The sequence below is a fragment of the Lepisosteus platostomus genome, chromosome 17, assembly GCF_059453375.1.
Source record: "Lepisosteus platostomus isolate fLepPlt1 chromosome 17, fLepPlt1.hap1, whole genome shotgun sequence".
In the NCBI taxonomy this organism is placed as follows: Eukaryota; Metazoa; Chordata; class Actinopteri; order Semionotiformes; family Lepisosteidae; genus Lepisosteus; species Lepisosteus platostomus.
The window spans coordinates 15,117,624-15,144,591 of NC_142627.1; the positions used below are offsets into that span (position 1 = coordinate 15,117,624).

A 26,968-nucleotide genomic window follows, 5' to 3' on the forward strand; every position below is an offset into this window, starting at 1 on the left:
TTGTAAAATATTATATTTGGCCCTCTACTTCAGAAAATATTGCCGCTTTCATTAAATATGGTCTTTTAAAAATGGGTAACAAGCAAAGCATGCTTCTCTGACTGTCATACGTGCATATAATTTTCAGGTCATTTAAGTTTCAAATGAATAAAGTGTTAATTAAAATTAATTAAATTATTCTAAATATTTTTTAAATAATAAACAAAAAACTCATCAAAAATTAATTTTACTCAAGAAGCTTTGTTACTGAAGTGGCAATGGCTCAAGGAGATGTAAGGAGAAGCTGCTTTTGCAAGATTCTTAGACGGAGGCAGCTTTCTTGTTTTTAGCCACAATTTTGAATTATCTCTTATTTTATTTATCCACGTTTCCTGATACTATAACAACACTATGTTGATTTTACAGTTCCTACAGTAATGCCACTCATGGGGATGCTTCTACTGTCCTACTTGTCTCTTCTGTTTAATCTAGGTTGTGTAGGAACAGAGCCTGGCATTCACAACCCATTTCCTTTACATGCCAGCCCACATGCATAGGCTTCACTTCAAAAGCACAATATTCTTGGCTCTCCTCCACATACATTCATATTGGCCTTGAAGCTGACATAATTTGCCATTTTATGTTTTCAGAGTGGGATGCTCTGAGCCGTGACCAACATTCCAATCTCTATAATACAGGAGGTGCTCATCTTCTTTGCAGTGGTTACACTGGGGATATATTGACAATTGTGGAACCACCACAGTGCACAGTCATCCAAAGTATTTTATATAATGTTTGTGCATCACATACATACTGTACTATGTACAGTATGCATTCTTGATAGATAGGTGCAATGCATTTAAAGATTTGCAAATAATCCTTTGCAAATCAGTAATGAATCTTAAGTCTGCATATCTGATTGATTGCTTTCATGGTGAAAATTTAACACGTTTTGGAAGAGACAATTGGCTTTCACTTCTGTTTTGATCTCAATGATACTGCGAAGTGTGACTTTTATTTCAGATGTGGTGTTTGTTGGTTTCTGTTTGATCTTATAGTAGTCAGTTCTTCTTTCTTAGCTGTGATAAAGCGAATAAACACTTATACGAAAAAACGGCGTCTGCTGTGTTTTTGTGGTCTTTCACTCCAATATTATTTCTTTAACTAATAATTTTTTTAACTAATACATATTTGGCTGTTAATTGGCAAGCAGTTACTTACAAATGTGATATATGTGCGAAATATTAGTGAGCAATTAGAGACAAAAAATAGATACCTCACATTACAACATTTAGAATGACTGACTATTATATTGGTAAGACTGTTTATGCTTGGTTAAAAATGTTCATCTTCCACAGTAACAGCTTTCTTTTGATTTTTCCTTTCCATTTCACTTACTATTAGGTATTTAGGACAATTTTGAAGATTCTCACATTTGATGCAGAAAACATGTGAAAGTAAGCTGTCTGTTCTGTTTTATTACACTGTACCTTAATCAAACCATTTTGGTTTACACCCTAAAATAAAATATGAGCAGCAGTCCCTATGTATTAAGTTGAGAATAGGAAGAGTTAGGCACAATAAATGGATGCACAAGTATGGTTTAGTTTGGTGAAGAGTGGTTAGTTTTAACCGCCTTCCATCTCTACCACTCAACGGGTTGCTAAAATAATTGGAACAGTTTGGACTGTCATCTTAGGGGCAATTCGAAGCCTTCAAAAACCTCTTCTTTAAAACGCAGGATGTAGCTGTCAGGGCCAGCTGAGTCCATGAGTCATCTTCGTTCGAAAGGGCCCCTTAATGAATAGCACCTGAAAAAAGGTCTTCTTTGGTGTTCTTATTTAGAAATGGATTTCTCTGTCATGTTCTAAACTAAGTATTGATGAAGCAGGTAAGACAGCTCCTTTGATGATCAATTTATCTTTGCCAACTCACAGGGGATTTTAAGGCTTAATACACTAGTAGGCGAAACCAAGACACTGGTCAGGAGATTTTTCAAATTGTAGAAAAAGGCACTGCACTGCACATTATGTATCTTTTAGAATGATTTACAATTATTTAATAACTTGCTTTTTTATTGTTTGTTAATCAATAGTATGAAGTGTGTGGGAATGCAATATTCTGCATTGACACCTCTTTCTACCTATTTTTGTCACACGTTTTAGCAATTATTTTCATGGCACACAGCTGTAATATACTGTACTATACAATGCAGTATATACTGTATACTGCTTTATGAATTCAGGACATTTTACACAGGTGTTGGGACCATGGTACTAAACACCTGTTCACATTTTGAACATTTGGTACACTCTGGGTTATTTGGAGTTTGTTGAACATCACAGTTTGATTGCAAATGAAACCGAATCTGTCTTCAAGACATTGTCTTGGTCCACTTGGCAAGTGAGATTTGCTTTATAAATATGAATATTAGCAAAACATAGCCAAATGGGAAAATTAAATGATAGCATGTCCTGAAAAACCTTTCTGGCATTACAGTAAATGTTTTAGACAACATTGTCCATGGTAACTAATTGGCTGAGAGGCAGAGGCAATTTTGCAAAGATGGCCAGAAAAAAAATTTAAGGTGGAACATGTTAAAATGGATAGAACGCAAAATGCTTTATATTTTTTATCCTTTGTTTTTACTATAATAGAAAGGGTTTGTATGAAATTGCAAGAAATAGAGGTTAAAAAGATACACCAAATGTAATTCAGAATGAAAGCCATGAAAACCTGAGGTTCCAATACACTGTATCTATTGCACAGGCCTCTTCAATGTTAATGTTTGCGTGTCTCATCTCTTTAAACTTACGTTTGGCTTATTCTTTTTCCCTGTTAAAAGCAAAAAAACGCTGCTACTGTAGTTATGCATTAGATTGGCTGCTTTTCACTTAACATTTTAGTCTCTGTGTGCTTCAGTACTTCCAGCAGAGTTTACAAGTGACATTGATCTCCTTAATCATACCATAACCAATGTATGCATTTCAGTTCTGCAGTTTCCCTCTTTAGCCTGTTTATGGTTCCATACAAATTTCAACTGAATGGAGATTTATGCATTTAACAATAATGGTAATAACCATTTAAAGAGTTGAAAAATTAAAAGTCCCACTAACTTATCACACTTTATCTCACATTATTTTATCTAAATATTTTGTCTTTATTATTTTCCGATAAATGTCCAGTGCATGTTATAATATTCTAGCATATATATTCTTATATATTCCATAAGCATCATTATATAACAAATAAATGCATAAAACCATATCTGGTCTTATCTCGGCGATCTGTACAGATAAGTTGATAACACAAAAATGAAAGCAATTGACTAATTATTTCGTTTAAGCACCACCAAAGGTGTTAAGGTATGCCTTTTTAATGGAAAATGGTATCAGAAAAGGTATTGGAATGATAGTCAATAAAGACACTTCAGGAGATACATGGCTGGAACCCAGGATTTTGTTTCCGCACTTTTGAAGCTCAATTAATCTCCATGTGAATTTTACCAAAAGCTTCTTGTAATATTTACATTTTTTCTGTGTTTGTTTTATTGTAAAAAAAAGACACTTTGATTTGATTGGTATTCTGACAATACATGTTGTTATATTCTGACTGATTATACGGTTCTTTCATCATCTAACCTCACATCACTTTTTTTCATCATTACTTTCATTTCTCACAAGTAAACAGCCCCTAAAACTTTGATGTTGAGTATAGAGTGTATTTAAGTAGAACACCTGTTGTTTTTTATGTGTAGTTTATTCTTGAAGAAATCCCTATTTTTCTGAAATATAGCACTAGGAAGGGAGGAATACCACTTATTACAGTGTCAGTGTTGTGTCAAAATATTTATTCAGTGACATTTTTAGATTGAGATTTAGACTAAATTCATTTACTTCACTACATTCAAAAATGCTCCAGGTTTTCTGTTAGACTTCCATGAACAAGTAGAAAAACGTCTATCAAAGCCATTGTATGGTGTTCTCTGTTATAGTCTCCATGTTAAAAGAAATTATTATGTGACCTCTGGATTAATCTCATCTGGCAAGTATGTATAAATTCAAATTTCAGGTTGGAGGTTTCTGTTGTACCCCAAAGCAAAGCTCTTCACTCTGATTCCTCTTCTAAATGTACTTCTGTTTCCCTGGTTTCTCTCCAGGTTGTCATTGTATACTGTATTTCAAATTTGACTTATCTAGTTAAATAAAAAATGACATTTGCTCTAACTGTTTAATATGGCAGGTTCATAGCAATAACCAGTATAATTACATATATTGCACGCGTTATTTATATACTTCAAGACTAAGCAAACATGTGGCAGATGACATTTAATGTGGTCAAGTACAGAATATTTCCTGCAGGTAGCAAAAACAAAAAAATGGATGCAGGGTGGGAAACACTGCATTTCATGTAAAACAATTTTAATATTCTTGAAATCTGGGGAAGCAGTTAAACACAGAAACAAAATAAAGTATTAGACTATGTAGTTAGAAGGGTAGGATTTATTTTGAGGAATTTAATGTTAAAATTATATGATGCACGTAATAAGACCTCATTTAGAATATTGTTTTCATTTTTGGCCATCATGTTATAAAAAAGATATTGCTGCTCTAGAATTAAGTCCAGAGAAGCATGGCTGGAAGCATTCACATCCAGAAGAGTGACTTCTTTTTTTGCTTCTTTTAAGAAGTGGACTGACAACAGAGGTTGCATTAGCCACAGGGTACAGTACATATAATCCTCTATTTTGTTCAGCACAGAAGCTAAACTTTTCAACATGGAGGAAAATCTTAAAGTGACCTATATTCTTCTCATTAACCTATGCTCTTTTACCCTCAAGACCTGCTTTTGCTTTTTGCTGTGTTTTAATCAAGTTGAATATCCCTCATCTTAACATTGGCTCAGTTTTGAAGGTTACCCAGGCCTTTCTGTCTCCTTCATGCCAAGTGGCTATATTCAAAGTAAAGGTTAATGCTGTATGTTCTTTACTCTAGGCTTCTGATCATGAGAAACCTTTAATCAGGCAAAATGGGATGGGTTAGAATAAACCACCACTAAACATAATGAGGTCCTGACCTACTCTCAGTGTGTAAGTATTAAATGATCTTCATATACTCAATGAAATTAAACAACGTGTTGCCACCTTGAGCATGATGTGTTTAAGTAAGCCTAAAGTTTATAAAAATATTAACTGTAATAAGGAACAATCTCCTGAAGTGCTTTGACATACATAAAGGTGACAGGTAACCTATGTTGAATATTATAGTAATTTTATATAGTATATTTACTGTATTTTAAAATACAATTTAAAATACATATGGGATTAGCTTTTAATTGCAATAATTTGAAAACATAATTTATAGTATTGTACAATACAACATAGTGTGTATATCCATGGGATTTTATATACAGTTCTGTGATTGGAAGAGACTTGTTTTTTCCACTGATGAGATGATAGGATGCAATTCTATTAACTGGCTTGCTGTGAATGTGTGAAATGAGACACAAATTATCTAAAGGTCTAAACACAATGGGGAATGTCACTGTCTGGCATGCTATCGAGTAGCTCTGCAAGCAAGATGATGTTTTTGGATAGTTTCAGGCGATTATAAAGGCAGATGAAATTCCTGGTGAGAAATAATAGGAACACTAAAATGGAAAACACAGTCAATTAGGGTTGGAATATATTTAAGAGTCTTGCAGTCTGAGGCTTTGTATAACGACAATGCCTTTGTTTCGATTTCTGGCAAAATCATTTTTGAATGTGAAATGATAAAAATATTATTCTTTTATATGATCTTTTTAGCTGTGGGTGTTCACAATCTCATACCCAGAAAGTTTTGTAAGAGAAATGTTATTCAACCTACATCAAGCAATGCTAGAACCATGGTTGATATTTAATTTGTGTTTGAACATATCTGGAGCAGATTCTGCATCAAATTAAATATTTAGATTTATGTAAATTAAAAGATAAAAGAGTAGCAGAAAAGACATAAAAATATAAAAAGGCTGACATTTTCTGATTTGAAGTGCTCAGAGACTGATTATGCTGTTCATAATCAACTAGGGGAAAAATTCAGGCTGGTTTTAACCAAATGCCTGGAGTTCAGTTTTAATCCCGGCTGGGTTACTGTAGTTTATTGTACAGAGAACTCGATAGCATAATCGACATTCAGCTCCTTGTTAATAGGCTTATGTGACATTCAATGAGCTTTTAGTTGTGATGAAGTCTACTTACGTCAGACTGAAAATGGCATTGCCTTTTGCCTTTTCAGAAATAAAATACAGAAGTGGTGCCATAAAAGCAATCATGGTATGTAACCAAAACAATAACATTTGGACTGTTTTTTCTTGCATGTTAAATTAGATTATCTTGTAGTTGTTTTAGGGATTATTAGAAATGACCACTGAATACATATTACTGTAAAATGAAGCTTTAGAACCAAGGAAGCACCAAAATAATAGTGAAGCAGAGCTATAGCTTAGAAGTCTGTGAACCAGAACAATTTCGACCAACGTCTTCTCGTCTTTAGAAATATTACAATCTCCTCCATTGCTCATTCACACACTCCATTCCTTATTGTGTCATCTCTAGTGCAAATTGGAGAGAGACACGTTTCTTTTCTGACATTTTCATTTAAGGTGTGTTTGTTTGCTATCAATGAAGGTGTTTCCATTTTGTATGTAAGTATCTTATTGTTATGGCTTTGATAAATACCTACTGAAGCTTATTAAGCATTAATCACAAAGCACTGTGCTCAGAATCTTTTGGGTAGAAAGGATGATTAAATACCTGTCTGACACACATCCGTGAAGCCCTATGTCTTCCCTCCATATTAATGCTTTTTTTCTAACCATCCCCTTATAATTAAATACACATAGTGCTGTGGCATTTTGCAGGGAAACACTATATGTAAAGTCAAGTTTACTTAATCTAAAATCCATGAAAAACAGTATGTTTCTCTTGGTTATCAACAGAGTTTTGTATCATAAATAGGTATTTGCATTAATGTAGTCCACAGTATAAAGAAAAAATGCAGCATTTCCTCTGCAGCATGTGCAAAGCAAATTAAAGAATGTGGTGTATCCAATGTATATATCCATGTTGGATATATAGTTGGATATAGTTGGATATAAAAATTTCCAACTATTCATCACTGTAACAAATCTAAAATGAGATTTTTTAAAGTCAAACAAAGAGTTTTGCAATATCGACTAACCTATTTTCCTAATTTAAAATTAGCATAATTAAACTACATCTAATAATAATAATAATTGCTTACACTTATATAGCGCTTTTCTGGACACTCCACTCAAAGCGCTTTACAGGTAATGGGGTCTCCCCTCCACCACCACCAATGTGCAGCATCCACCTGGATGATGTGACGGCAGCCATAGTGTGCCAGAACTCTCACCACACACCAGCTATCAGTGGGGAGGAGAGCAGAGTAATGAAGCCAATTCATAGAGGGGGGTTATTAGGAGGCCATGATTGGTAAGGGCCAATTGGAAATTTGGCCAGGATGCCGGGGTTACACCCCTACTCTTTTCGAGAAATGCCCTGGGATTTTTAATGACCACAGAGAGTCAGGACCTCGGTTTTACGTCTCATCCGAAGGACGGCACCTGTTTACAGTATAGTGTCCCCATCACTATACTGGGGCATTAGGACCCACGTGGACCACAGGGTGAGCGCCCCCTGCTGGCCCCACTAACACCTCTTCCAGCAGCAACCTTAGTTTTTCCCAGGTGGTCTCCCATCCAGGTACTGACCAGGCTCACACCTGCTTAGCTTCAGTGGGTTGCCAGTTGTGAGTTGCAGGGTGATATGGCTGCTGGCCAACATCTGTTTTTTAACCGATGACACCTAACAGACATATCTGAAGATATTATTTTTTATCTCAGCATTCCATACAGAATTATCATTGCTTTACTCTTACTGTATGACGTGTCAGTCCACTACACACTAGTGGCTACCAGTAGTGGTATAACAACAGTTATCGCCCACTGTACAGTACTTTACAGTAAACATGAAGCCATAATTATTTCCCTTTTTTAATTGTGATGCATATTTCTGTCTATAATATTTCGGAAAAATGCTGTGCACTTAAAAAAGTCACAATGATGTAATGTTTGCTTAAAGATGTTCCTCTTCTTCAGAGTTTTAAAATTTGAAAGGCATCAAGAGATGTAATGAATATTTCTATCATTATACTGCCTTTCGGTATAATGGACTCTATAATTTAACTTGAATACATTGATTTAAATGTATTATGTAAAAGAAGCAGAATCCAACTATTAGGCGTCCAGAAAAGTGGCATTTAGAAAGGAGCAAAGCTGTTCAATCTGCAGCCTATTTCATTGAGAAAACTCCCAGGCAAGGGCATGGAAGAGCTATGAATTTGAGGTTATGTATGATTTGGCTTAGTAGTAGTCAGAAAACATGGGAAATTATCTTTCTGGCTTTCTGGAGACAACACATTCTTTAATGTTTTGAAGTAGGTAACTTACAAGTGATGTATAGAAGGCAAACAGCTGTATAGAGCATTCGATTTCTGAAACGCAAAATGAAAGACTTTGTCTTTAGGAATCATGTAAAATGCAGAGAAAAGGGAATCCTTTTTTACGTTTTTTTTAATAAACAAGATATGTGAATATAGTAGTAGTGGTATTAGTCAATATAAATGCATCCTGGAACTCATTCTCATTCTCGTAATCTCGAACATATTCATTTTACAGTCTACCCACCTCAGTTTATATTCTCTTTTCATTTCACAGCTGACAGAGACACAGCTGGTGTGTCTGAGCAAGAATGGTATTCACATTTGGTTAAGGATTTAATAGAAAAAAATAACTAAATTCAGTTATCCCAAGTAGATGCAAACTAATATAAGCAGCATTTCATTTCTTTTAGTCACCTTGGTTCAAATTTATTTTCTTGCTATGCTTTCAACACATTGAAAACCTGAGCATAAATGATTTTGCTTTTTTCTAATACTGCCAAATTAGTCCTCTTTTTTCATACAATGTAAAGTTTACAGTAGCTTTTAAGAAGTAAGCTCCAAATAATTTTCCTTTATGAATCACCACAAGGTGCTCTCTAGGAAGCAGAAAGCTTAAGCACTGCAGGAAAGTGCTGCATTGAAGATGGAAATGATCAAATTGACACAAACTGTGGTAGGCACTTGATTGCTCCCACCAGACTCCTAATCAGAAACATTCACTGATATGGATTCTCTGTTCAGGCAGGAGAAGTATTCTTCACAGCTTTGAAGTGTAAATAATTTCAAGGAAACAGAAAGTTAATCTACAGAGCATGCATTTAAGTTTTATTGTGTTCTTGTCAGTAGTGGAGCCACTTCTGTATACCTGGTTACTGTCAAATATAGGGTTTGCTTTAGCAATATTTAAAGATAGCGTACATTACCAAGGTACTGTAAATGCTAATCATGCTGGCAGTGACTCTGCAAGAACAATCCGAGCAAATTTAACTCTCCAAAACCCCAAAACTGTCAAACTTTAACAGATAAGTTCCTTAAACGTTGACTCAACAGTTTGAAAATTATATAACTACTTGTAGCATACATTAAAAAAAAACTTTTTTCGATGTTTAAACTCGGGCTAGAAGATATAATCACATTTTTACATTTTTGGCAAAATTCCTGTAATGTTTGATAGAAAATATTAGTTGTTTATGGTATTTTTCTAAATTACAAGACTGCAATAGCAGTTTTAAAATAACCTTTATAGACCTGTACTGGCTGAAGTGTCTTCCAGCTTTTAAAAGCAAGAATTAATATTCCACACCACAGGAAAACTTTATTGCAATTTGCATATACTGTAGATATACATAAATTAAGATTCCATCTACAAAACTGAAAATACACAGATGCCGGTTTTATGCGTGCAGGCAGATCTGTTACACTGTAAAGGAGATATATATAATATTTGTATCAGGTTAAATATTTGATGGGGAAATGGTCAATTGGTACATCCACATTTGGAATACATGGCTCTATATGGTAAACATTGCTTCAAGAACGTGATGACGTTTTATAAACTACCAGGTCTTGAAACGCCTTCCTTTGGATTTATTGCCAGGAATAACAAGTGGATTACAATTAATTGTGTTTCAGTGCATGGAAGCTGATTCACCAAACCATTACTAAAGATAGAAATGTAATTTTGGAAAAATATATAATAACTATAAGCTGTGCAAAAATGACCTAATAACAGTAGTCCCAAAGGTAAAATAGCTTTTTGTGGTAAGATAAGGCATCTAGTTTAGTTTGTCACCATCGCAGGTTCATCTACATGATACAGCCTATTGTATATCCTCTTTATTTTTTCTCATATTTTAACAGGTCATTTAATACTGGCTCAAAATATAGTTTCCAAAGCAGGGATGCACAGAGAAGTGGGAAGTATATAAGATTATAAGCAGTTTTATAGACTTATTTTTGCCTATTACCTCCCTTACAAAGTGAGCTGCAAAGGCTGCAAAGGAACAAGTAATAGGTTTATTCCATGCTGAAAAGAGAAGAAAGAAAACACAACATTTCAGCTGTGGAGCCTTCTTCAGGTGTGAGTTAGGGTTAGGTTAGCTCACACCTGAAGAAAGCTCCACAGCCGAAATGTTGTGTTTTCTTTCTTCTCTTTTCAGCATGGAATAAACCTATTACTTGTTCCTTTAGAATTATATAATGTAATACAGTATTTTGTTTAAAATTTCAGTTATGGATCATGTATTGAACAACACATGTAATTTAAAGTATTTTGTTGACCTGACCTCTTTGTTCAGCTACTGTATGTGAAAACACAGGAAAATTATATACGAGCTGCTTTATATCTATGTGACTACAGATAATTTACTTTGGTGTTTGTGTTGATTTTGAAGTACTGCTGGAAACAATCAATAATGTTTGTTTAATAAAAGAAAAGTGTAATCCAATTGAAAGCAATAGGATCATGGTAAAATTCCTTTACATGATCATCTCTTACTACGCACATGTACAGGTACTGTACATCACTTGTCCAAATACAGCACTCTGATGTGCTTGATAGACATCTTGTCATCTTTTCATAGTCCAAAAAAAAATGTTCAGATAACAATGTTTTGAAAACAGTTCCCTTTGATTTTGCTGTTGTTTCTGAAAATTAATTTAAGGTCAGTAGACATGTGAGAATCAGAGAACAGTGTTTATTGTGAAATGTAACCAGCTACTGCTGTTAGCCCTGGTTTACTTAATGATGTATTGAATTGCAATTAATATTTTATGAAACAAAAATTATATAATAATCACACTATTATATAATATGCATGGCATCTCTGCTTTCCTTCTGCTTCAGCTGTAGCTTTAGTAAACCAGATTAATCCAGCATAGCTTTAAAACCAGGGATTTACAGGCTTCTGCTCAAGTGTGTCATCAAATATTCTTTTCCCTTACAACTGTGTGTGTGCAAATACTGCACTGTGTGACATTGTTTAGCATCCTAAAGCCATGTAGATTTGGACAAACTATTTAGACAAACTACTGTACACATTATCCTGCAGGGCTCCCAGCAACATTTCTATAAAGTACACTGCATTCTTTGGTTGAGAGATGTGATGTGTCTGGAGTCTATATGCATGGAATACTGCCCATTCAGTTTGGTGTTTGTCCAGTTTAGATTATTCAGATTCCTTAGTTTTTTTTCGATAACTTGCATGAGTCTTCAGAATATTGTATCCTCTTATGTTAAAATATAATATGCCTGTAGGTAAACCAACTAGTGATGCTATACAATGCATCAGTTTGAAACTTCAAATGTTATTGTATTTTCTGTTTTTATTTATTTATAGAAAATCCCTATGAGACCTAAGGAAGTAAAAGTTTGTTAAACAGTAAAATGGAAGTAAAATGTTGTTAAACAACATTAAAATTGCATAAATACAAGTCATACTATGCTTTCTTCAGTACCCTGATATCTGATTAACATTGTCTTTTTTATGTGCTTGAACAGAGATACAAAAAAGACAGATGAAGGAAATGAAAGAAAAATAATTAATAGCATACAAGTCATGTACAAAATACAATATGTTACTATAGTACATTTCAGTGAAGATAGAATCCACAAATTTACCAATAAAATCATCAATATACACTTTTGAGTTGAGAGACTGAAGAGGTCCAGGGTTGGTGCTCTTCAGGAACCACTTGATACATCATATCCTTCTTCCTGGAAAAAAGATGGGACAGAGTGGTCACTAATAATCTTTCGTTTTTCGTTTCGTATTAAACATGTTGCATATACAGTATGGAAGCAACAGATGGTAAGTCACAGGTAATTATTTCAGAAGCAGTATGCACCACTGTATTTAGCTGTTTCCTCTTTTGAGTGACTAAGTTCCCAAACCAGACCAGCACAGAAAAAGTTAATACGCTCCCAGTGCTTGCCCTGTAACAATGGACCATGGCTTCCTTAGACACACCAAACGTTCTGAGTTCCCTGAGAAAGTAGTATCTGATGGGCTTTCTTCACTATCTGGTGTACATTGGTCTCCCATTTCAAGGATGAAGGATTCACTATCTGGCCATCCATCACAAGAGATTATAGTTCATTCCAATCAGATGTGAAATTAAAGATATTACTTCTTTGGTTTTGCTAACATTGAGCTGGAGATTTTTTTTTATTGCACCAGCTTACCAAAGCATTGACCTCCTTTCTGTACAAATACTGATAATTTTTGTTATTTAGCCCTGCAAGCTTGGCATCACCTAGAAACTTGACATTTTTTTTTCAAGATGGCGCCATTCTATGGCAATATGGTGTTGCTCTGCATCCGTTGTTAACAGGAGAGTGGAGGTGTGGCTGGTTACTACGGTAACATCAGCCCAACTAGCAGCACTGGAGCTGGGGTGGACATGACATTCTGTTCTACTTAGACATCATGATTTGGCTCCATAATTACATAACTGATTAATACTTTTATTGGTTAAATTAGTACTTAAACTACCAACTTGGTGGACATACTCACAATGTCCCAGAAAGCATGAAATTCAATATCAATACAATATAAATCTGGCTTCTAACATCTAAAACTTCTTGATCCCTCATAGATGCTATCATGTAAGTCTAGTCCCTAGTTTCTGGTGTTCACTTTATACAGTAGATGTTGTGAATACATATTTACATGTGTGTGTACGTATAGGAAGCAGGCTACTTCATCTTTGGTTGCTGTCCTAAAAAAATATTTTGTTTTTGCTTTTACTAAATGATTCTTAATTTCTTACACTGACAGAAATCGATTAGTTTGGCTGGTTTCACTATTGACTAGAATTGGTGATGCTGTATTGGGAACCTTCGCCTTCCCTCCCCTGACATCACCTGACTTATACTGTATCTTGATATCATTCATCTACAGTACGTTGAGGTTCTGTGAGAACATTATTGCACAGTGCATCTAAATCGTGCCCTAGAGGTGAGGAGTGAGTGTCGCCAACGACAGGGATAAGGATGAAGGGTGTCTGGTTGTGTAATATGTTTTGTAGTATTTGTTTAAAGCTCATAAAAACTGGTTTACAGAAATGCTGGTGTGGTTTATGCTTCCTACATTACTGTTTTTGCAAAAAGCTCTTTCTGAGTACAGTACAGATCCCATCTGCTTAACAGACATTTGAAATCCCAGAGTAATTGAGCAAAGGGCACTGCCTTCTGCCCTCTTGCAAACCTTCCAGCCAAGCGCAATCAGTATAGAAAGCAGAACATTCGATAGCCTCTCTGAAAACAGGCAAATGCCTCTAGCTTCCAGTGCTTCTGTTTTCAAACCTTTCTCCAGTTCTTTGAAGTGAAAATCACGTCGAAATAATGAAATGACCACTATCAGTCCTTTTTAGCAAGTTTTTATTTCTGTGTGACTGACTTCAAATGGATTGCAGGTGGGCTTTGCTGAAGCAAAGGTCATTCGCAGCAAACGTTTGTTTCTAGTGTGACAGGAAATTACTTCTATGTACTGTGACATTTGCTGTGGCATATACTGCATCTCTGTGGTGTCAGTCTAATACCTATTTTTATTTATTTGTGGATGTTTTTCATTTCGGGAGGAAGAGGCACAGTGGTTAGCATTGCTGTTTCACAGTGCTAGGGACCTGGGGTGCTATCTCTGTGGAGGTTGTATGTCCTCTCTTTGTTCATGTACAGTAGGTTTCCTATGGGTGCTCTCGTTTCCTCCTATAGTCGAGATGCATGCTGGTACTGTAGGTTAATTGGCTTCTGGAAATATTGTCTCTGGTGTGTGTCTTTTTGTGTCTGTGTCTGTCCTGTGATTTTCCTGCATCCAGTCCAGAGTTTACCTTGCCCTGTGACTGTTGCTTGCTGGGATAAGCTCCACCTCCCCTACAGCCCAGATTTAGATGAGGCAGGTAGAAAATGGATGAATGCATGTTCTACATTCCATAAATGAATACATTCTTCAATTTCCTGTCTGTGACCTTTATTATTAATAAGTGTATTAATCAATGCCTGCATTTTTAAATGTTGAGTTTGTACTTTTTTTCATTGTGTAGGTACAGCTTTAGTAAAAGTACCTTTGTAATTTGAAAACGTGATTCAACATTTAACATTTTCTTCTTGTGCTTTGTGGTAGTCACAAGCTTCTTCTGAAGATTTTATTTTTATTTTGCAGTATTACATTTATTGCATTTATTTGAACACGGCAGTATAATAAAATGCATGCATATTGAAACCTAAAAACGAAATATATGTAATAACCAAACCAGATTTTTTTAGATCTATTTTAAGCTGTTACTGCAAATTCTATTAATTCTGAGAATCCCTCAAGAGATTATTTTGATACATGAAAATCAAGCTGATACTCTTCTTCTAAATTGATTAAATGCATTGGCATTTCTAATAAAAATAAATTAAATGTCTTAAATTATTTTCATTAGCTAAAAGATTGAAATACTTGTAAGGGTTAAGGGGTGTTTTACATTTTTGAAAATGTATTATTATTATTTTGTCATCTAATGTGGTCATCTTTAAGTGCTTTCTCCTAAGGTTTTTTAAATTTATGCATGGGTTACAATTTACAGAAATTGCACTTCATGACCTGACCCAATACTTTTTGAAACTTCCAAAAGTTTGTTTGCCTGGTTATGTCATGTTGAACAAAATAAGTAGCATTTTACTTCTTTCAAAATTGATTAGAAATAAACATAATTAAGGTCTCCTGATTATTTCTCTGCATTACATAGAAAATCACCCTGGCAGCAAGATTTCTTGATGATAATTTGGTAAACCCGATGGAGGAAGATTCCCAACTGCGGGGGAACTGCATGGGGTTTTGAGCAAGTAATTTGTCTTGTTGAGAGCTTAGTCTCTCGGAGGATCAGGGTTTCCAGGAATGGTTGTAAAAAGAGGTTTTTCTAAGAAGAGGAATTTGTGTAGGAAACACAGTAATCAGCTAGAGTGTGCATTGAAAAATATGGAGATGCTCTTCTCCCAGTCAAGCAGCTCACTATAGAGGAATTTGTAGATTCGCTTCAATACTATTCCATTGGCATTTAACAGCAGTGGCTCAATGGCAATTTGTTCATTATTACTAAAAGTAAAAAAAAAGAAAAAATTATAGAAATTGTTCCTTATTTTTTCTCTTGGGTTCAATTACATTTTATTGCAGTGCCCGTCTGCATCTCACGTAGGAAATCTGACCTACTGTAATATAAAAAGACTGAGTTTTTTTGCTTCCATTTTTCTCCAGAAAGTGGAATCAGTAGAATTTGGCATTAAGCTTTCACAAACACAAAATTCATCACCACTAGTCTCGTTTTTGTTCGCACCTGTTCTGATAGTAATAAAGATACCCATATGTTCAGTGGCAATAATCCAAACAGCAACAGGTGTGATACTGTTTTTTATCAGATATGCTTGGAAAGATATGATATTGCACTTTTCATGGAGTTTGTTTTTCTTTATATTGTCTGCTGCTGTAAAGCAAATGCTCCTTAGGTTTAATAAAGACCTCTCTCTAATGTTAAGGACAGGGGTGATTTCTGTGGTAGTGAAAACCAGCACTGTGTTTCACAAAAGCAGATGTGAAAGGTTTGAAAACCAAAATGTGGGAAATCTAGCTCTGACTGACTAGGAATCCTTTGTATTCAGCGTGCAGTATCTTTCCTTTCTCACAGGATTACTTCCATTTTGTTCAATGTGTGTGCTTTGAACATTTGAACTGTTTTCAATTCATTTTATTTATGCCATCAACAAAGGTTTACACAGGATAATTCTAAAATTTATTTAATTTGTTTCTTTATTATTGCAAATACTATTAAACAAAATACAGCAGTGTATGTCTAACGTGTATAAACTGGATTTATGATTTGTCATATATTTGCCCTTTTCATTCATACATGCACTGTATCTTCGTATATAAACATATATGAGAATATAATATATAAACCTAAATATCAGTGTAAGTTGCCTGCTTGTAAATTATGTTTGATAAATTCTGGCCACTAGTATTCCAACAGCAGGGATAGTGAAAGTTTTGTTTTGTTCTTCCCAGAGGCTAGATTTATGATACCATATACAAACACTGTAACTGTTTATAGCTTTCAAATGCTTTTAATGATTTATTTCAAATTAAACAAATCATTAAACTTGTTAAATACTCAAATGATAGAATTAAACAATAAATGATTAAAAAAACATTTTCAAATTGTACACTATGAATGGCCAGTTTGACACATTAAAAGTTGTGTATGCTTGTACCTAAGATAATTTTACAACCATTAAAGAATCTGGATTTGTTCTCAATTCAAATTCCACGTCTAAGAGTTGTAATAATCAAATGTTTTTCTTTATTTTTTTTAATGAACTACATAAAATATTCTCATTATAAAGTGTGGTTTCTTGCCATTTTACTGTAACTTCTTTTGAGTAAAGCTTAAAACACAGTGTACTATAAAGTGCGCTCCCTGGTTATAATTAAGTAGAATGTAAGAGGACTTCATATCTAGGAAATTGCTCAAGAATGAAAAATGTGAGCAAGTTTGAAAATGGATAGATGACAAAAATAGATGAAGCTGCTTTTTACATTTATGAAATAGAAGCTTTATTTAAACTCATATGAACCCCCATTTCCAATTCCCTTCTCCAGTGCATGCTCCTCCATTTGCTTGTCCGTTGAAAAGTTCTTTCCAAGACCATTCTGAAACAAATGCACAGAGCCAGTTTCATTGCCTGAATACGTTTTCAGGGAAATGTTAGTAAATACAAAGCAGATGTGTGTAGTAGACTGTAAATCTTGTGTTGATTGTTGAACTGGATACTACTCAGGCTGAATCAATGCTATTCCTTTAGATCCGCAGAAACCTTCACTGCTGGCCAATTGAATGGTCCATCCAACATTGATGTCCAGACTTGTTAACTTTATAGACTTCAAATGTGTTTTTTTCGTTATATGTGGAGCTGAAGCTGACAGACCTTCTGCATCTTCATAAAGTAAAACCTTACATTCCAGATGTGTTAGTGATGTGACTGTGTTTAACTAGTGCTGTTTTTGTTAGCTTGCAGAACTGGTAGTTTATAGTTGTAAAAAAATACTTAAACTGAAACCATATACTGATAATAAGCAGCTACCTGAGCACTGCATGGATTAGTCTGGGAGGCCAGAAGTGGGGTCCTTTCTCTTGCTGAGCAGTGGGCTGTGAGGTGGTCTGTTGGTACTAGTCTTAATTCTCCTGTCATCTTAATATATTGTACCTGTTATCTCCAACATCTGTTATCTTAGAGGCCACACATAGGTGAGAAATGTGAGTAAAATATTGTCTTTTCTGCAAGGGGAGTGGGATAGAAAATTGGAAAAATCTGGTGTAGTTCTGAATTTATTTAATTTATCAATCCATTCACTGATACCAAGAGCTGCAAGGCAGCAAATTCAATGTTAATTTAAAAGTTCCAAACTTTGACCACCAGTGTAACCTAGCTTTTATGTTTCCCCTTTCTTTACCATAGTTCCACTTGGCTTTACCCTGGTTTCTATTGTATACTGTTGTAAACTGTTTGAAGAGCTATCTGTGAGTAAGCTCTTTTTTTTTTAATTTTTTTAAAGAATAAAACCCCCAGAAAGGCAGTTTTGTTGTTATCCTGGGCTTATATATTGATATAGGGGCTAGTCTTGCCATGGAACTTTTCTCTGTCCAAAAAAAGCATTACCTTACTAAATACTAGTTTGCTGTAATCTACTTGTTATCCGTTTTAATTTAAAAGCTGTAGGTAGATCTACATCAGTCTTTGCTTATGAAGATATTTGGAATATTTGGAACCATTATCTAAACTGAACTGATCAAATTCCCATCTACAGTACGTATCTTTTCATAACGTTTAAAACCATAAAGGAATAACCTCCAGATCTGTGATACGGTTTTCCCAATAGTTTACTCTGAATATTATGGTAAGACCTTTGCTGGAGAGACGACAAATTCAGAAACACCACTCAGATCGTTAATGACCTAGGGACTGCTGTTAACACCAAGCAAGCAGACATGGAATGACATGTACTGCTGTGCTTCGAATGCAATACATAGATCACCTACAGTGTAACTGTGTACAAACAACAAAACTAAAGAAAAAAGAATTGACTAAATATGTAAATATTTAAACATTCATTTTAATGCTGTACGTGTGTTCAAGTTATTACCCAGGTTTCACCTTCCAAAATCACTTAAGGTTTTACCCATTCTGCCTTGAGATTAAATGGTATTGTGTTGTATTGATTTTTTAATTCTAGTTCCTAATTTAGAAAAGCAGCTTGAAGTGACTCCTTTCTGCCAAAAATCTTAGTCCAAACTGAGCAGCAAACAACTCTGTAATAATTAAACAAAGCAAGTGACAGTTCATTTTCATGCAGTGGTTTGTCTAAACTGTAAATTGGCTATCACAGGTGAACGGCCTGCATTAATTGATGCCCATACCCCATGAGAAGAGAAGGCAATCCTTGAACTAATTAGCTTGTCAACACTTATTTCTCCAAAGACAAAGCAATTGGATAATAGAGGCCCATGTGTACCTCAGCAGATGCCATCTTGTCAAAATGACAGCTTAGTTAAGAGACAGAGATTTGGTTTTCACACATACTGTACCAGAGCAAAGCTCACATGACCCCAAATCAGTCAGGTTCGTAGGAAGACTGGGGCAAAGTACGATGGAAATTGTTTTTTTACATCCACAAACTGAAATGCGGATATCCAAGACAGCAAGGGTATGCATCCCATCTCAGAATGCAGATTTTTCTGTCATGTTTTGACAATGGAAATAGACTGAGGGTGCATTTTCTCTGTGAGGAAAACTGTGGGCAAACTGCCCACTCCAGAGTAAATAAATTAGATTGCTTTTTGCCAGTAGGGAAGAGTCCTGTGAATTAAGTAAGTTTTAGGTCCACCAGGCCTAAAAAAGAGTATTTTGGAAAATAGCTAATTTGCAAGTCTCCAGTAAAATTATTGGATCGCACCAAGATCTAATCTAGTTTAATTAAATAAGACTTCAAAGTATATTTATATTCTAAGTACTGTATTTCAACATTTTAATCACTATATTATTGATAAAGCTAGAGGTGCTTTAAACTACACTACATATAAAATTTTATATTATTCTGTGTTCTTTCCTTCAGACTATGCTTTTGTGCCCTGAATTCATACAAGAAGATATTTTTGATTTTTTTACTGATAGCTGAGAGGTGCTACAGCTTCGTCAACAATATAGACCCTGCTACTGTCTGTAATAAAGTCCTAATCTAGCCTTTGTTAAACATTCTTCAAGCACTGTGAACATTAGGACTGGATAGTTCAATTTGCAAGTTCGATGCTCAAAACTGCAAATGTCACCCAAAAAACGATTTTTAATATTACAGGAATGCCTTTAAAAAATGATAATCCTAGGATTCTCTTATTGCAGCTCCATTTTCACCTGCTAGTGCAGTACATTGTAGAATGCAGTTATCTGCAGTTATCTCTCATGTGTAGCGGGTGTCATAGAGAAACAGGCTTACACCGTGGAACAGTGTTGAACATTTATTGCAACCATCGCTCAGCTAATCCCCCAGTCAAAGGTTCTACAGAGGTGTTGCCTTTCTAAGAAGTTCATTGCTATTAATTTGGAAAAAATAAAAAAATGGAGCATACTAAACTCCAGATCCATAAGGGACCTCCATTATCCACTATTATGTCATGTATTCTTGAAGTCTATATAGAACAAACTATTACAGTCTATATTGTTGAAGAAGCTATAGGGCCTCTCAGCTTATGTGAGTGCTAATGTGAGTGATGTCACACAATTATTAATGTCTGCTTGTCTGAATTCAGGACACAACTGAAGTCTGAACTAATGGACAAAGAAGAATATAAAATATATGAAATATATTGTACACTGCTGTACTGTAAAGCACCTTTAGCCTTATCAATCATATACAGTAAAACATTCTAAAATATATAGAAGTATATAAATATAAATATACTTCGAAGTCTTATTTAATTAAAGACAGCTTATGTCTTGTGTCAACATGTGTTATGTGCATGCTATGTACTAAAACTGAAAGCTCAACCTCAGGCTACCAGAAAAAATATAATTTAATTTCCTTGATGAGGTATGATAATGAATAATACACGTGGATTACAGCTCAAAAAGCATAGCTCCAAAATTGTTTCAGTAATTTCATTTTTTAACAATGCATATTTTACATGAATGGCAATAGCTTTTTTAGATATTTCTATTTTTATTGCAGAATATGCATAACAATGACATCACTTCTTTGTCCGTAGAAATTCACAGCACCACTTTCTTAAATATTTCTTTGCGGAACTCCAGGTCTGGATATTGGAAGATGAGAAGAAGCACATAATTGAAATGCCATTAGTTTAGGCTGAGCATATTGTATGTCTCTATAATCTCTGGGACACTATGGGATATGACAGAATTACCCTGAAATAGAATAACATGAGGTGTTAAATTAAACATTAGACCTTTGTTAAAGTGAGAGATGTTGCTTAATTAAAAACCTGAGAAATAATAGCTGAAAAAATAACAGAATATATTGATATTATATATATATATTCCTTTTTTTGTTGTTACTGTACTAATATGATAGACTAGTTAATTTTTATTAATTATGCATATCCAAAGCCCTTCACAATAACTCTCCAAAGTAAGTCAATAATGTTGATGGTCATTCACTCTGCGAGAGAGACCAATTGAATAATATTAAGAGTTTTAGGTTCATGGTCATTAGTAATGTTATGTATCTTAGTAAAAGTGTAATGCTTAATTTAAAAGGTAATGTCATTCTGTTTCAGTGAAATTTTAAAAAGCTGTCTTATTTCAAGGTATCATGGAGAACTCACATACGCATAGTTCAGATAATGTTAATTATATTCTAGGCACTGAAAACAAGAACAAATAATAAAAGACTGAAATGCAAAGCTGAAACAAAATCTGCACACTTATTGAGCTGAGCTTGGCTCCCTTGATCTGTTGGAGCACTATTGATCTCATAAGTGCTGTTTGCATCATCCTGTCAAACATACATACTGATACTGAAGCTAATGTAAATTAAATTGATAGGATAGGTAGGCCTGCAGTGCATGCAATGTATGTATATGCAAAAATCGGTTAAATTTTACCATGCTAATGGGAGTTTTAATGAATTGAGGATGGAAGGGGACCTTAATACATTTTGTTTGATTAACATGCTAGTTGAAGATATTTTTTGTTGATTCATGAAACTGTGCGGCCATAGTAATAAAATATCTAAAACTTTTTTTTTTTGCCTCATCTTATGTTAGGCGATGTCTCTAGTGATTAAGCTCTAAACCGACATGAATTAATATGTGGGAGCTCAAAGTAATACAGTACCTGCTCGTTAAAATTAAGTGGTGTAGGTGTTTTATCAATTTTAATGATGTAATCTTTGATAACCTATAGTAATGAAATCAGATCCATTAGTTAGAGTTTTTAATATTATCTAGAGTTGTAAGATAATAATATAAATGCATAGCATGCATGGCATTCATATTTATTTAATTTAATTTTTGTTATGAAGTTTGTGTTTAAAATCAGCGGTGACTTTCCTTAATTGTCTGCAGTGGTAAGCCTTGAAAAATGTTTTTGCAATTAATGGGAATCATACGTTTAAATCATCTAAGATTTGAACATTAACATATTGTAGATTCCTGAATCAGGACACAATAATGTAATATGTTCATCCATACTGTATGTTACAGGCTTATCTGTTACAAAACATCAAAATTATTCAAAGACTCTTCCACTTTATTGGATGAAAAAGTATGTTTCTGGTTTAGGATGTAGAAATGGATTTGAAATCAGTAAAATCACAGGCAGAATCCTCTGCCTGTCTGAGCCTGTGTCACGTAACTACCTGACTGTGACTGAGATTCTATAAGTGGTGGATCCCACCACCAATGTAGGGTAGTTGCTTGTTGGTTCAAAACCAGCTCAAAGAACTTTCAGAGCACTTGCAGTGATGCCATTGAAAAATTTGCTGCTTCTTTATTTATTGATAACTCTCCTATAAGGACCCGTGAAGCCTGAAGTGTGTGTCAAAGGATGAATGGTTCCAGCAGGGGGTCGTGTCAAAGAAGCATGTCTGCAGGTCCTCATTCTCCCTGTACAGGTGTAGGAATTACTGCTGGAAGGTAAAGTCTCAAGTAAAAATTCCAAATTGGGTGAGTCTATAATAAACAATAAGAGGAAATTCCAAAATCCAAAAAAAATGATTCCAAAATAAACTATTTTAAACATTAGCTGCTTCAGGGAACATATAGCCTTATACAGTCATAGTGTAAGCTCAATAGACCAAAGACTCCCTAATGTCGCCCTTAAGAAAAAGGTTTTATATACACCTTACATAATAAAACAAAATAAGTGGGAGCATGGGTTGGTTAGTGCTCTTTTTAAAAGTAATTGCAGGTACTGTATATTGTGCACTGAAACACTATGTGTGTACCTTATGGAAAGCCTGGACTAGTCTTGCATGATAGCAGCAGTCACGTTGTCCATTGAGGCTGCAAAATAACAGCCTCTAACTGCACTTGCCCTATAAGGCACTGTGCATTAGCTCAGGAGAAGGTTAATTAGGCTTGAAAACTGCCCCCTCCCACCAACTGTAAAACAGACAAAGGCCTTCAGGTATACATCTGAACTCAGTGACCTAACTTGACTCTTTAGAACCTAATTCCTGTCCCCTCTTCTACCAACTTTCCTGTTTTAAATTCCAAAAAGCAGCCCTCTCTCACCAACAGGTATACAATGATGCCTGGCAGAGATTAAGGTCTCTAAAGGTCATGACTGCATTGTCCTTTTGTTTTGCATGAGTGCAGTGAATTCTGCCATGTTTTGTAACAATGAAACAAAGACAAATCTCCCTGACGTCTTCAACTAATTAAAATGGTATAGCATCAAAATATGCAACTGGTGTGCACACAAGTGATTTTGTTTCCTCCAAAAATGTGTTGTCCACAAGTACTGAACCTTCATACTTTACAAAACCACAACTGCATTATACTTGCTTTAAGATGAAAACTTGATTGAATGCATCTGTTTTCAACTTTAAGCTCTCCAAAATCCAGGTTTCTTTGGACACACACCAGTGTGTTCCTGTAGCAGTATTAGTCAGTGTGCTCTTAGGTATCTCTGGATTGAATGTGCACCCTTGAGAGCATGTGTCTTCCATTGTAAGATAATGAAGGCCAAAATAAAGTTAGCGGCTTATCGGCTTTAAGTAGTTATGACGTTATGTTGAAAGCTAAGCCAATTATTTCTTATTTCATGTTAATCTTATTTGCATGTTCATTTTATGCTCAGTTTTCTTTTTTCAAAGACATTTATAAACTTCCCACATACAGGTAGAACACTTTAATGAGAGGCCTTGAAATCGATAAGTAGCATGGGGTTCACATTCATTGCAAATCTCATTCAGCTTTTTAAGAACTGAAATTCAGGAAAAGACCTCAACACCAGAAGCCACAGGAGTTACCCAGGAGCACAACTGAGAAACAATGTAGTAGGGTAGGAGAGGCACAGTGGTGAGGTGGTTAGTGATGATTAAGGGCCCTGCTTGAATAAAACCCAGCAGACACAGGTGTACTCCAGGACCAGGATTGAGAATCTCTGTCATAGACTGTACTGTATATTAAGATGAAGCAAGTCTAAACATGAGATATAAGATCAGAACAATTACATCTAAAGATATGCTGAGACTGCATTCATAACGGTTTGTGTTATCACATTATAATAATGACGAAATCTTGAATCATTAATGAAAATAAATTAAAAATTAAATTAAAGCTGAACCGCCCTTAGTCTATGAGTCCCAGACATGTTCTGAAAACTAGCAACAGGATAAAGCTTTTTTCAAGTACTCTGAAGATAAAGGCTGAAAACATTTAACCATTACAACATGGATTGTTACATGGATGTTACATGGATAAGGATGTTAAATTCTAATGATAAAACATTCTAATGATAAAAAACATTGTTGTGTTTTACTGAACAGTTACAGAACATTTTTTGCAATTTGTAGTCCAGTTAACTAAACCGAGTAATTTCATAGATGCTTTCTGCTCAATCTGGAATATGGGGGTCATGGCTGTAAAAAAAAAATATTGATGAAAACAGCAAAACAAGAGGTGTACACAAATATCTGGGGAAAGAAAGTTCAACAAGAATACAAAACTTGCTCAAGACTGTTTGAGAAAAACAAACCCCTCTTGAGGCTACTGAGCAGCTAATTGCCCTAATAATTGATAATGAGACATACAGTATGCCTACATTGTCATGCCAATTAACAAATCAATGAAACCATGAACCTTAATAAGGTCACGGCAGTCCCTGACTGTGACAATGCAGTCTGCTCAGTTTCTAGATTTGATCATATACAGTAACACATTTCTGTATGGTTTTGGGCAAGCAGGTAGACCTGACTGTTTTAAATCTGTAGGGCTCAGAAAGAATTAATTGCATTTAATCAGAGTGGATTATTTACCTCTAGAGTAGTCTCTCCAAACTGGATGTGAAACCAAGTGTAGCCTGGCGTCTTGACTGCCGTGTCTTAGCCAAAACTCCACTATCCACCGGTGAAAAGACTAAGAGCAGTAGTAACATGCCTCCAAGGTGTATGCATGCTATAGACAGCATAAATTGCTAAACAGGGTTCAATACTTGTCACATTTCTGGATCCCTAACCATTGATTCCATCTAGAAATGTAACTGAGAGAATCACTGTCTAACATCTTTTTTTAGTTTGTTCTTCTTGCTTTCCCCCCTTTCTTTGCTCACAATCCGGTTGCTTTGCCTTTGCAGGCTGTGTGGGAGGAGCCGCCTCTCAATTATCTCTCTCTGCAGCCAAGTCCCTGCTGCTGGTAATCAGGTACAAAATCTATTGAGGCAGCGGGGACCTTCGAGAGCAAATCAATCACATCGGTGTCGTCCAGTGGCACCTCGCTGCGAGAGCACCTCTGGGTAATTCCATGTTTCTGCTTCTTTCAGCTCTTCATGAATTCCCCACGGACCTTTTCTCACACAAGGAAAGAAGAGAAGGGGCCATTGCACTGCATGTCCTTTGTGTAAGTGTTCAGGCATTTCCTTAACCAGTGCACTCTGGATTAGGAGCTCTGACTTCAAAAGAAGACAAATCTCAATCTAAATGGTGATCCTTACTTACATTTCTTATGATTTTATATTAAATGTAAATAACATTATATATAATGACCATAAAAAGAAACCACTTATAAGAGCAATAAATTCACAGTTATCAGGAAAGTGACAGTATTTCTGTAGCCAGTGCACTGACATTTTATTGCACAGTTGAGACAGGTGTGAGACATATTTGGTTTAACATTTTCAGTGTTTGGTGTGTGGTCATTTGTTTGGTGTGAGTGATGTTTTATTTAATCTCTGACCCAGGGAAAAGTGTGGTGTGGACGGTTGAGGAGAGAATGCAGGCTCGCGCTGTGTCCGTTATTTTGATTCTTTGTCTTCTTCTTGCTTGGTCAGTAGTTTATTTTATTTTGTTTTACCAATAAAGTTTGATAATCGGCCAGTGGAAGCTCTGTTGTCCTTCACATGAATGGCTGAAACATTTTACCGAACCCAGGATTTTACACAGGCATTACGCTGATCAATATTTTTCATCAACCGGGTTTCATAAACAGGTGGTCTACTCCTGAAAGTTACAGGGTAGTACTGTATGTAGCTACAATTTAAAGGTTGTACATATGCAATGTGTACTTTTCACCAGATTACAGATTCTATTTTGTAGGATTCTATCCTATTTCCTTTTACACCCTGGAAAAGTATTCCACAGATCTTGAAAAGGGCTTGGTACAGGGAGGTAGGGTATCCATGACAGAAGCATCACGTTCTCGTCATCGAGTCTACAGTTAATCAAAATGGCACGAAGACTGTGTAATCTAGTTTTTAAACAACATACAGTACTTGCAGAAATAGAATTATGTTTTTTTATGTTCAGTATAAATGAAACACACAAATTGTTTTTTTTTTTTTTTTTATTTAGTTCAGTTTTAGACATTTGGATTTAGTAATGATAAAATTTAAAAAACAGTCATATAAAGTTAGCCAATTTTGTGGTAAACCGAGGGTCCTTTCCTTAAGCAAAACTATGTCTTGATTTTAAATGGGTTGTTTTTCTCTGCAGTACAAAAAAATATCGTCTCTGGCAAGTACCCATATTTAAACAAATTCAACCCAAGTCTAAACAAAATGATAAGTACAGAAAAGCATCTGTTGCTGGATAGAAAGATCTCCGTTAACTGCTCTACTATTAAATCTTGTCAACACTGTTGGAAGTTTATTTATTGGAGCCCATAAATATGCTCAAATTAAAACCAGATTTACATATATAGGATTTACAGTGTTTGGGTATCTTGTGTGAAGCAGCACTATGACACAATATGCTGTATCTGGATCACTTCCAATA

The 26,968-nt window shown here is 35.1% G+C and overlaps 1 protein-coding gene across 1 annotated transcript in view; it reads left to right on the forward strand.

Moving 5' to 3' along the window:
• The window catches only part of slc24a3 (solute carrier family 24 member 3), a 108,847-nt gene that overhangs the window by 45,153 nt on the left and 36,726 nt on the right, over nt 1–26,968 (forward strand). The window contains exon 3 of the mRNA XM_088609664.1: nt 25,519–25,595. Within this exon, the coding sequence (XP_088465790.1) occupies nt 25,519–25,595 (77 nt within the window). The remainder of the gene's footprint in view (nt 1–25,518; nt 25,596–26,968) is intronic.